The sequence below is a fragment of the Micropterus salmoides genome, unplaced genomic scaffold (genome assembly GCF_014851395.1).
Source record: "Micropterus salmoides isolate LMB-PRFRI ecotype aquatic unplaced genomic scaffold, ASM1485139v1 Ms_hic_scaffold_14, whole genome shotgun sequence".
Lineage (NCBI taxonomy): Eukaryota > Metazoa > Chordata > Actinopteri > Centrarchiformes > Centrarchidae > Micropterus > Micropterus salmoides.
Window position 1 is genome coordinate 8,942,778 of NW_024040485.1, and position 12,661 is coordinate 8,955,438.

Sequence of the window (12,661 nt, forward strand, 5' to 3'; positions counted from 1 at the left end):
GTCAAATTTGTAGCCTACTTATACTTCCCAGCACTGGTTGTGGCTAATAAAAATGGATCTTTAAGGAGAAAACATGTTGCCTGTCAATTTGCGGTTTGTCAAATGTTTAACACCTGCTGTTTAGAAGATTCATTTACACTCATGTAAATCGTTCAACTTACGTAACATTCTTTTTATCCAGCGGCGGCCAATTAAACTCAACTTAAAAGCAAAATCAGCCAACTTCCGGTGTTTGTCTCCCTTACACCTGCTAACTTGACCGTCGTGTTTGTGCGTGTGCGTGTGCGCGCGGAGGCGAGGACAGGTGGAGGCGGAGTTCAGCGGGAGCGAGAGAGAGACTAAAAAAACATGAGTACTAAAACTTATTTAAAAGATCCAAGTTATCAGTCTGTAATGTACAAAAATATTGATAAATACTGTTCTGATCAGTGATGAGAGAACCTGGCTTCTGTACTAACAAATTGAAAGGTGCCACAAACTATGGGACAACTGGGATTAAGGGATTATGAGAGCAGAAATCCAATCACCAGGAGACTGGCATGTGTGTGCATCTATGGAAACCAAGGAGGAATTTGATTCACCCTTGAAATGGTTCTGACGAAAGTCTTACCTGCTAAACCAGTTAGTTTAGAGGCCATACATGTTCTGCTTTCACGTGCGAAGAGGAGGAGCAACTTTACGCCTCTTTACTCTTGTCCTGTCCTGTCCTTCACCCTGACCCTTAAACATTTGCTCCAGCAGCAGACATCCAGTGTAAGATCTGATTCGTGCAGGAGGGAAAAAGTAGAGCACTGCAGCAGCAGCAGCAGCAGCAGGGGAAAAGACGCATGACAGTGTGATTAAAGGCAAAGGCATCTCAGTTTTCCCACTTATGATTTGCCATCATGAAGAAACTTTTTTGTCTCTAGAAACCAAACAGGATGGAGATTCAAAACTCCAGATGTGCAGCCTGGCTTTTTGTTCCACTGACAACAGACGATGAGGACATGAAGAGTTATTTGTAATCTGCCCTTCAAATTGAGTGAGAAATCACTGAAAAGTTCCAACGAACACCACACCAACGATTTGAATTTCTAATTTGGATCTACTCTCCTTTGAAACAACCAAGCAACACGGTTCACACTCTTTTATATTAAAAATCCTGCTTAAATTCACAGTCAGGGTCTTAGCCACCATTGGGGACACCGAGGTCATGTACTCAGAAGGTTATTCTGAAAATTTGGAGGGATAGCAACCTTGGGGGACCTTAAAAATTTTTATGCTAATGTCAGATTGTTAGGCTAGTAGTCAGTATTTACATCCTGGCACCATTGACAGGGCTTTAAAACACAATTTAGACTTTTATGTTAGGAAATAAAACGTTAAAGGTTGTGGTCCCTGTTGTCATGCAAAATTGTTTACTAAAATACTAATTTCTTTCCAGGGCTGCAGCCAAGATTTGACACATACTGAGGTCATGAGTCCAAATCCCCCCCAGGAAGTGTATTCAGTTAACTGTTAAATTATTTTAACTTTTATTTTGAAGGAGCGTAAATATATTCATATCACTGTAGGAGCACACTGACTCCTAGTACATTAATTCAAAGTACAGGGTACAGAGACAATAAATACATTGAATATATGCAGTACATTTAAATGTATTCATGATATAACTTGTTATTGATATCTTCCCATAGTCTCGACTGTAACAGACATTAATGTTTGTGTGTAATAATGGAAAAAAAGAATGCATGTAGATATTTTAGCAGTTTTATTTGCCTATTTTGATGTTTTCTTTCATGTTTGTGATGTTTATTTTGGATGAATCAGCTTCCAATTGAGTTTTCATTTTACACTACTTTAATTGTATACAACTTTATAGTTGTGAGATTTGTATCACCCTTAAAAGGGTAAAAGACTAAAACAACAACAACAACAACAGAAAAAGAGTGGTCCAAATCTGTGCGGCCTCATGCCGACTCAAAAGCTGTAACAGGCTGCATGTAAATTACACACAGAGCTAAAGCTTTATGAGACTGCCTACCAGAGTTACTTTACCTGTGGTAGCCTAATCTTTGCTGCCTAGTAGGTCAAACAAACCTACATTTCCTTTAATGCTAATGAGGAAATTATAATAACTGCATATAATATGATTGATGACCAGCTATCCTTTTCAGACCATGTTGTTCAACATCAGAAAAATCACAATATGCCACCCAGCTTCTGGTACAGGCCTTGGTTACCTCTGCCAAATGAGTAAATGTAAATATAAATATTATTCTAAGGATAAGTGTGGTAATACTCTACCCTAGTGTTATTGTCAACAAATGCCATTAAAACAGACTAAAACTAGTGTCTCTCAATACTTTCTGACTACTCTTCCCTGTCTGTGTATCTCAACCCCATTCCCATTGATTTGCTATTTAGAGGTAAATCTTTAAATGGGTCATAAATACTCAGTCTCATTTAAAAAAAAAGTTAAATAATTTCCTAAATTTACTAACGGACACTCTATTTTTAGCAAATGTTACTCAAAAAGGAAAAAATAGCGCATTTATTGGGGACTATTTTCAGATTGATACACATTTGGTACTGTAGTGAGTCTGTACAGCATCAGGACAGTGCATTGATTGACTGATTGATTCAAAAGAACTACAGTGTGTGTTCATTATAATGAAGAAACATGTCACCCAGTGCAACACTGAGCTCTCTGATGTGTTTTCAGTTGACAACAATAGAGCTCCATGGCACAGAGGAATAAAATACTGTATATCAGGCAACATAAGAGGTACTTGGGTCAATTAATTGTTGGCTTTGTTCTTTTCAAGTATTTTCAAGGAAACATACAGAACATCACCAGCCGCACCAAACATTAATTAATAAATAAATAAATTAACTAATCAAGAATTGTATTGCTGGCATTGTGGAAAAGGCTTTGAAACAGCACTTAGATGTTGAGAAATAAAAGTTCTACACAATATTATTAAACAGCTGAGTCTAAAAACAATAACATTGACCATGAGGGAGTTTTTATTTGTAGGAAGGAAGGATAGGAAGTTCTGCTTAGGTTGCAAAAACCTAAAATGGGGAAAAAAATTGGGGAGGACATGACCTCAGTGTCCTTAATGTCCCTCTTTTATACAAATCTGCAGTAAACACTGATCCATGCAGTCATTAGAATAACAAATGAAGGCGACAAGGATACATTTCCATATGAGTCAGGTTTGTGCAGATGTTATGCAATGTGAAAAATGTGTATAATCTCCCCTTTCCTGAGCCCTGCCAATGTAGTTTCACCACAGGTGAATTTAAACGTGTGACTCAGCTCACCGGCTGTTTCAAGGAATAAATAGTTTCCTTAGAAATGTATGATAATGGATTGGAAATGAAGAGCCTGCAGTTTTTGCAGACTGAGTTATTTTGAGCTTAAAATTTAAATAATGTCTGTCCAGGTTGCATTTTCGGACCTTGCCAGGCATCAGAAATGATTTACTGACCTGAATATTTATTTAAAATTAGTGTCTGAATGTGCTCGAGCTTGTAAAATCCATGTGGATAGTTCTAAAAGTACTTTAATCTGCTGCTCCAATAAGCTTTTACATGTGTGTTTCTATGAATTATGAAAAATGAATGCGTTAATGACAGGTTTAACATGAGCAGACATCAAAATGGAGCTAATCTTTCCTCCTTTAACTTAAAGGAATAGTTTGATATTTTAGGAAATAATCGTATTCATTAATCTTATATTTTCCTCTCCATAAAGAAAATATGTAGCTGGAACCAGCAGCCGTTTAGCTTAGCTTAGCATAAAGACTGGAAACAGGGGGAAACAGCTAGCATGGCTCTGTTCAAAGCTAAAGAAATGCACAAACCAGAACCTCTAGAGCAATGAAGATTTTACCTCTACTTTGTTAAAAAATGACACCCTGTGGTTTTACAGGAAGTGGTGGGACAAACTATTTCTTGGCCTGAACTAGTTGCCTGGCAACCAGCTGAGACTCCAGGAGGTTACTGCTCCATCCAAGAAATAGTTTGGCAAAAAAACCCCCAAAAACTTTCGGTTTCAACTATACAAATAACCTATTTCCTAAAATGTTGAACTATTCCTTTTATTTTTCAAAATGATCAACAACAAAACTTGTTGAGTCTTTCTATCAGTTTATTAGGAATCTACGTTACAATAGGGTCTCCATATGCACAGTTTTTCTCAATACCCAGGTTGAACCAATTGCCTTTTCGTCCTTTATAGGCACTGGTAACTATTTTTGCCCAGCCGTGTTCTCCCTGAAAACAAAACAAAATAAATATTATTTATTCTGAATGCACAAAACACAACATCAATGAAAATGACTTCTTAAAAACACTAGCTGTTCCTGTCTGAAACAAACGGAATGGATAAGAGAGTGAATCCTTGACTTGCAAAGGAGTGAAGTGTTCAAATTGTAGCTAGAAAGGTGTTTAATGTGAGGCTGAGCCAGCTGAGCAGGTAGGGTGTGTTGCAGAGCGAGAGAGACCAACCCAAAACTCTCCCCAGGAGTTTCTGACGATCCAGTACTCAGTCCCGTCCTCCGCCACACCCCAACCAGCCACAGACACAATGTGATTCGGCATAGACAGGATGTGAAACTCTGAGAAGATCCCTCCAGAGTATTGCTCCAGGCTGTCGGTGGCCATCAGGGCACAACTGAAAGACAGAGTAAAGAGTTTCTGAAGTCCTTCAATCAGCTGCAGCCAAATCTTAAACACCTCTCTTTTTGTTTGATTTTCACATTATCTTGAAAATGTGGTGATTGAGAGAAATGTGAGCATTTCGGCTGTAAAAGCAGGACCGGCAGTTTAAAAATAACCTTTTTTAATTGTTATAATTAGTAATTTGAACACAAGTACAGCTGAATGCTGTGTTTGGTGGTGGATTTAGGGCGTTCCAAAAACGTGTGTTGCCAACAAACAGCAGAAAAGAGAAGCCACTGCGGAAATGCTTTAAACCTGCAACGACAGGCGGGAAGCGACTCCATTGGTTGCAAAAAGAATTGTCTATTCCTCACTTGATTTATTACCTTTAAAAAACACTTTCCTAGTGAGTTTATGGTCTCAGTCACTAGTTTCAAGTCTTCTTCAACGCAGCATGGCATTCATTAAGCATATTATCGTCCCATTAAGAGCAAAATTGGGGATGCTTTAGGGCGTGGCTATCGGTCGCTACCATGGTGACCTGTCAATCAGGCGACTCAAATCGATTAGTATCACAGTTAACTGAATTACGGATGCACTTTGCTAACAAAGGTAGTTTGCGCCACCCTCTCCGAGGCTTCAAAACAGTAGACCACAAACCAATGGGCGACGTCACAATGTCCACTTTATAAAGTCTAGTTGCAAAGCACCCTCTAGTAGACAAACTATGCAACAACAACACTCACAACATGACAGAAGAGTCTCTCCATTTTTTTCATTTTTATTTTTTAATGAACTTTTATCGGCTGATACGGATTTATCTGCAATTAGCTCATATCGGCGCTTCTCTTTATGTGACAATGTTATTAACACTTATTTTATCCCAAATATTTCAAATGTCAACTAATAAAAAATATTTGAAAAGTTTCATCCAACACGTACATAAAAAGGTAAAGTGAAGACTTTAAGACCTTGTTAATACTGCACGGCATTAATTTAAAGACAATATAAAAGCAGTCAAAGCCAGAAAAGCTAATGGAGAACGTTAAACTGTAAATGGACAGGAGGAAAAGAACATCGGTAAATTGTTCAGTGACATAAAGCTCAGCGATGTTAATTAAAGTGGTGAATACTATGTATATGTAAAATATAAGATTAATACCTTAAAACTTTAAATTCCTATAATTTACTGAATTTTAAGACTTCAATTATTAAAATTACACTCAGCGCCGTTACGTTTCCCAAAGGTTTTGAGAATTATTAAATATGTATCTACTAATAAAAACTTGACTATGATTAAGAATTGCATTGTGAAAAGTTGAGGCTGAATCTCTTATTTCACACGAAGGGTGTAGGTGGAATAATATGTATAAATGACTTGGGAGTACGACTTACTCTACCTGATGGGCCCGTTGATATAAATTTCAGCTTTCATTTCATCTCTTCCAGAAACTTCTCCGTAGTCTCCCACTTTCCACACAGTGTAGTTCTTGACAACAGCACACGATTCAAAGAAGGAGCACGTGCCACACTGGTTAAACTGCTCACACTCTAAAACAAACGGAGAAGATTAGTTATTACGATTTACAGTGCAACACAAAATTTAAGTACAATTAATTTCAATGTAAATTTTCCAGTGTACTGTTGTAGTGTAATGTAAAGCGCTGCGATTGTGAACATTTGTTTGGTTTGAGACTCAGTGCAGCTGCAGAAAACACTGAAACCCACAATGTTAGTTGCATTTTACCTATTCCCTAAAATCCTATTTATTATTTTTCTTTCCAAAAAACAGTACCTCCATTTGACAAATGACTATATAAAAAACACTACAAGTCATCACTTGACAACAACACATCCCTATTGAGCTGTGTTTTAATGTTTTTCCCACTAAAATGGATATTCACTATATACAGTATAATACGCGGACACCGAACCATTACACACATGTGAGACTGTTTAACGCCTCATTCCAAACTCATAAGTCACAGGAGCATTAGTGAGGTGTGGGATTAGGCCTGGCTGGCAATCGGTGTTCCAGTTCATCCTGAATATGTGGGATGGGCCCTTCAAGTTCTTCCACACCAAACTGATACAGCCATTTATTTATGGACCAGGCATTGAGCAGGGGGGTGTTGTCGTGTTGAAACAGGAAGGGGCCTTCCCCAAATTGATGGGACAAAGTTGGAAGCACGCTTTAATTTAAAATTGAACTGCTGGAAATCTTAGTGCTGTAGCATTAAGGGGTGCAGCCCAAACCATCAAGAAAAGAAGGCCCCAGAACAAACATAAACCTTTGGCCATATAGTATAAATTAACAGCAGAAAGAGTGGTCCGAAAAAAGATGTTTTTTACTTTGGTTTTTGGCCTGGTAGTTGTTGCAGGTTTCATCAGGAATGCCTTTCATGTGTGCGTAGGCGTAGACTCTCAGGTGATCTCCTCCATAACAAGAGCCTGCCCGCGCACAGTCTATCACGTTCTGGACTGACAGGTAGGCCGACGGCCACGTTCCTCCACGCTTAATGTTGATACGGTCTTGGAGGAAAGAATAACAATAACAAATATAACCATGTTGAAATGGTAAACTCACAGTCTTTTCTGTCTCTTGCCTGTCTGCTGGTATGTGCTGGATGCCGCTCCCCAAGCCCACTGTGACAATGCTGCCACACTAATGCGATACTCTGTAATCCATAAAACCTGCACAATATAATATCCATATTACAAACTGTGTAATAATAAATATATTTTAAATCTACATAATAATATCAATCCTATCTTCTATACATCCATCCCTCTATTCTTCTATTTTGTTCCCTCCCTCCACCATCCCTCCCTCTGTTGCCATGTTTACCAGCTAGTGCACTGGTGGATCCCATGGCCCAGCAGGACCCACAGTACTGGGGGATGTGCTGGTTCCGTGTGACGCTCACATAATTCTTCCCCTTGATGTTCCTCCAGTCCCAGGACAGAGGAAGGTCTGACACCTTCACATACTCGTGTGGGCGCGCCCGTGTCCTAAAAAAATGTAAAGATGAGACTCATATCTGACAGTGATTGTTAATACACGCAAGAGAAATCCGAGCGATTGGTACTTTTGAGGAAGAACCACAGTAATGTTACTAGTAATAACAGAGGAACAGAAAATCTGTGTTAATATATAGAGAGACGTAATATTACAGACAAGTCACATTTCAATTCACAATCCCACAAAAAGTTTCACAAATTCACAAAAAGTTGTATTATTTTTCTCTATTCTTTTATTATTCTTATAACATGCATTTGTTTATTCCATATTCATATATTTCTACATTTATTTATGTAAATGTTTGTCTACATGTAGCACCTTATCACCAAAGCAAATTCCTCTTATGTGTAAAACACTACTTGGCAATAAAGCTCCTTCTGATTCTTTACATCAGCTATAATTTTTAGTTTTTAGAGTCACAAAGTAAAAAAAAGCAAAGAGTCATTAAATACATTTAATCTAATTAATTTGCTTTTGCTGATTACAACTAATTGCAAATTTAGTATAATTACAGATAATCAGTTAGGGATCATCTAAAGGGATTTTGATTACTTTAACGGATCTTTTTCCACATTGAAAATAATTACGCAGCCAGCTGTGCAGAAAAGGCATGAAAAATGTTTCCATTCCCTGTGATACTGTTACTTTTATGATACCCCTACTGGCGTTTTTATTATGTAACATTGGTCCTCATGATTGGTAATGTTAAGATACCACATAATAATATAGCAGTAGTAGTATTTTGTTCAAATAATTAGCTGCATTATACATTAAATTTCCACTTGATCAGGCAAATCCCATTAAGAAAAAAACAATATATAGAGATAAATATAAAATAATGAATAATGATAGACATTACAATATAGTAAAAGTAGCAAGTACAGAAAACAAACCTGAACTCCCGGAAGCCCATATGTTAATGTGATCTTCCCAGAATTTCTAACTAAGCTAACGTTTGCTACCAGCGTTATACTAATAGGACTGTATATGTCTGTGAAACCATGCGTGAAACACGGTTCATCTCTAACTAATATTCTCCATAACATCAACTTTTTATGTGAAACCTCCAAATCACAACTGAGGGTTATCGTTGAGGTAAACAACAAGTCTAAGTGATTAAACTCGGTAGAAAACGCACCTTTTCTCGTCACTTACTTGACATAGTCTGATATGTTGTCGCTGATGGGTTTGTAACAGGGCTCAGATAGAAATCTGGAAGAGCTTCTTTGCAAAGAAAATGATGCTAAACACAACAGCAGCGGTCCAGCCAGTGAAGACGCCATGTTGGCAGCGCCTCCTTCATCTGACGGACACACAGAGCGCCCCCTGTCGTCACCCGCTACCACGACATCCTCCGCCAGACACCATCACTGACTGATCAGCACTGAGACTGACTAAAATTCAACATAAATCTTAAAACACCGTAATAAGTCATAAAGATGCTTTTATGACAGAAGGGCCATAACTGTACATGTATGTGAAGTCTGTCAAGAAGTGTGTGTGCAGCCCCCCCCCAAAAACCCCCTTTAACAATGAACAATAGGCTACAAAACACAATGTAGAATGTAGAATTACAAATAAAAACCCTACACAAAACATTTTACTTGTAGGCTAACTACTAACTAAAGCTTTAAAATATAGTAGCCTATAAAAAGAAAGAAAGTTAAACAGATGTCTTTCACAATGTGCAACAGAAGAGAGCCAGATTTTGTGATTATTTGTGGTTGCATATTGTTTTCAGCTGAGAGAGGTTTAACAATTGTTTTTTGTTCTTGATTTATATATATATATGCTCTCTACTTCCAGGCAATTTTCTTTCCTTCAACTCCCCAGACCTGCCATTCTCTTGCTGTCCACCAGATGTCCTCGGACTTTCTCTCCTTTCCTCATCACCTGGACTTTCCCATTCATCTACCCCACCGGCGTCTCATTCCCTCCTCAGCCACTCATCATATTTACTGGCCTACTTTCTTTATTCCTTGCCTTTACCTCCCTGTGTTAATGAAATGACCGAACTTCATAAGCTCTTCCTCCATTTGGGTCCTATCTTCTGTGGTCCTGTTACCCTGCAGTGACAATGCAGCCAATAAGATATTTAATGTATTTGTGTAAATTGTGAAGGCAGAGGTGGATTGTAATACACAAGATATGCCTACTGGTACTACTTTACATGAATATCTCCCCCTTTCCCCCACTTTTACTACATTTGAGAGGAATAGTGTTTATACACCATGTATTTTATCTCACTGCTGTCGTTTGTGGCAGGTTACATTCAAATATCATCTCCCCAGTACAATATAATCCCACCTGGCCCAGATCTCACATTAAAATACTTAGATATTAGAAGATACTGTGGTTTTGGTGTATGTACATACACAGAAAGGAATTGACAGAATTCAATAGAAAATCTGAACATCTATTGAAAATAAAAAGGGGCAAATGTTTTTTTCACACATAAATTTTCTATTCATAAGAGTAACAGATTTACACCTTTTCACATGTACATTTCTTTAGACTTTGATGCATCCCAAACATTTGAAATCCATGTTTAACCATGTTATTGCCAGTAGAAATCAACTAAATAATAATCCATTAAATTAAATATTAGCATGTATTCTATTTTACCAATTGTAAAATTTTATTATTGTATTGTATAATACTTCAGAAATCATGTATTTTATTCTTACAGTTCCTTGCCTTTGACTCTAAATAAAAATGGGTGTTAGGGCAGTGCAGGTTTTGCAGAGTCAGCAAGAAACTTTTAAATAACATACTCAGTTCCCAGTTACAGTACAATCACATTACACCTAATGCAGGACCTGATGATTGGTTGTTTTTTTTATGGATAATATGTAGCTCCTAACAAGGTTACTGTATCACAGGAGAAAGCTCAACTTCAATCATAGTCTGTTTTTGTTAAGGGGAAGCAATATTGTTTTGTGCTTTTAATGATTTAAAACTAGAATCAGATTAGATGTGCATTAGGCACCTAATGAACCCTCAACAGGAACACTAGATAACTCACTCACCATTTTTTTGTTGCGTGATCAATCTCCAGATTGAGGTCTTTCTCCTGATGATGGTGATGCTGAGCAGTTGATGTACTATAAAAGATGGTGAGCAGAAAGAGATAAACATGTTCCATGTGTTGTCAGTGTAAACTATAGAAGGCTGGACTGGAGTATTGGAACACTATTATTTATCAGCTTTACTTTACAAATGAAAATGTGACTGAGAACTTTTTAAATATGATGCTTTATTCTTGATTTAACTACCCAGCAGTATATTTAAATAGAGCTGAAATTATTAGTTGATAGACAGAAAATTTATTATTTTGTAAATCATTATTAAAAGTCCTTTTTTATGGACAAAAACATTTCATGTCTCCAGTTTCTCAAATGTGATGACACTTTGGGCTCTGGGTAATTGTAATGACATGAATTGTGGCAAATAAAATAGTATTAAAAAAAATAGGTCCCTCTCATCCAACTGTAACTGTAGTAAAATGTTGCTTGGAAATGAATGCATCATAACCTAATATAACAGTCGGGGGGCATGCATTTCCTCTGCTTTTTGCTCTTCACATATAAGCGACGGCTGAAAACAATTTCTTCAGGTGAATGTTGAATGTCATTCTGAGAAACATAGGAACTCACTGGTTGCAGTACAGGTTGTTGACAGAAGCTGAAGTAAAGTAGATACCGACGGAAATATAAACAGCACTTCATCACAAAGATGACTCTGAACATCACAAAATGATGATATATGTGACAGCGAGGACGGGGAGGTTGTTCCCAGAAGGAGTCACTAACCTCAAGTAATTTATTAGTCTGCATCTAAAGCTTCTAAAACCTTTTACAAACTTAACCTAAGCTGCTGGAAAAGCATAACAGAGTGAACAGCTGTAATTCAGGGCTGAAAAGTCATCAACCTCTGACTGAATATTATTAACTAAAACTGTATTGATCACAATGTTCCTCCTCATCAAATCACTTACTCTGTGTTTTCTCTGAGAGCAGACAGCGCCTACTCCTCCTAAGAAGTCCATTGTGTTATGAAACACAGAGGCTGTTGTTTCCTTCAGGAGCAGAGGAATGAAGTCCGGATGACCTTTGACCTCTTAGGACATTGCTTCTGTGTTAAAAGCCAAACTCTTCCTGCTTTGAGGCGTCTTCAGAAGCACAAACAGTCCTCAATAATAAATGACCTCACAGGATAAAGCTGCTCTTCAATGTGAGTGCTGTAAATCATTCAGGATGTAATGGTACAAACAACCCAGAGGTAATACAAGACATCTGTCAACATATCAGTTCTTCTCTGATGAGGCCGCCATCCTGTGTGCATTAACATGAGCATCTTCCTGCCTGCTAATGCTCAGGAGATATGAGCCTTTATGACACCACTAAACATACCTTCAGTCATCAGTGAGTGAATGCCATTATCCTTCAACTTTCAATAATAAAATAGCTTCTAAGGATGGTCTCTTTACATCCAGGCAGACGACCAGACAATCATGCAGTCGCTGCAGTTAAATCTTTTTAGCTCTGTCCAGTTGTTTCACCTTTCCAGAAGTTAGATATCACATCAGTAATTGAGACTGCTCTTTGTGATTGGAGGGAATATCTTTTCATGTGATTACTGTTTAATAGTAATTATAATAATGAATTACATTATATAGCGCCTTATCTTAGATAGAGCACTTCAGAGCGAAGGGGGAGGGAGGGACTCATCTCAATCAACACCAGTGTGAGAGTTGAAGCTTGAGGTTTTTAAGCAACGAGAGGAGCCTGGCTGGTCGGCAGGTCCTGAGTGAACTATCTCAACAACTGCTGGATGAATATGCATAGAATTTTGTACTGACATTCGTGGTTTCCAAAGGATAAATCCCACTGACTTTGCCACCAGCAGGTAGAATTTTCTCCTATCCTGTGAAATATCTCAACATTAACAGGTTGGCACAACAATGTGTACACACATTCATTGTCTCCT

The 12,661-nt window shown here is 37.8% G+C and overlaps 1 protein-coding gene across 1 annotated transcript; it reads right to left on the reverse strand.

The window, feature by feature from the left end:
- Positions 1-4,117: 4,117 nt before the first annotated feature.
- LOC119901806 (cathepsin Z) lies at positions 4,118-8,986 on the reverse strand. The gene is made up of 6 exons (XM_038717491.1): positions 8,828-8,986; positions 7,499-7,662; positions 7,003-7,182; positions 6,051-6,201; positions 4,498-4,663; positions 4,118-4,263 (listed from the first exon to the last, which is right to left on the reverse strand). Exons 1-6 carry the CDS (start codon positions 8,953-8,955, stop codon positions 4,150-4,152), a joined length of 903 nt encoding a protein of 300 aa, XP_038573419.1. The 5' UTR covers positions 8,956-8,986; the 3' UTR covers positions 4,118-4,149.
- Positions 8,987-12,661: the final 3,675 nt, after the last annotated feature.

Excerpts from the sequence above, each read along its gene's own strand:
- LOC119901806 (XM_038717491.1), bottom strand. The coding sequence starts at position 8,955 with ATGGCGTCTTCACTGGCTGGACCGCTGCTGTTGTGTTTAGCATCATTT. Across the intron at positions 6,202-7,002 it reads CTACCAGGCCAAAAACCAAA|AGTGTGAGCAGTTTAACCAG; the intron begins GTAAAAAACATC and ends CGTTTGTTTTAG. Across the intron at positions 4,664-6,050 it reads TATATCAACGGGCCCATCAG|TTGTGCCCTGATGGCCACCG; the intron begins GTAGAGTAAGTC and ends TCTGTCTTTCAG.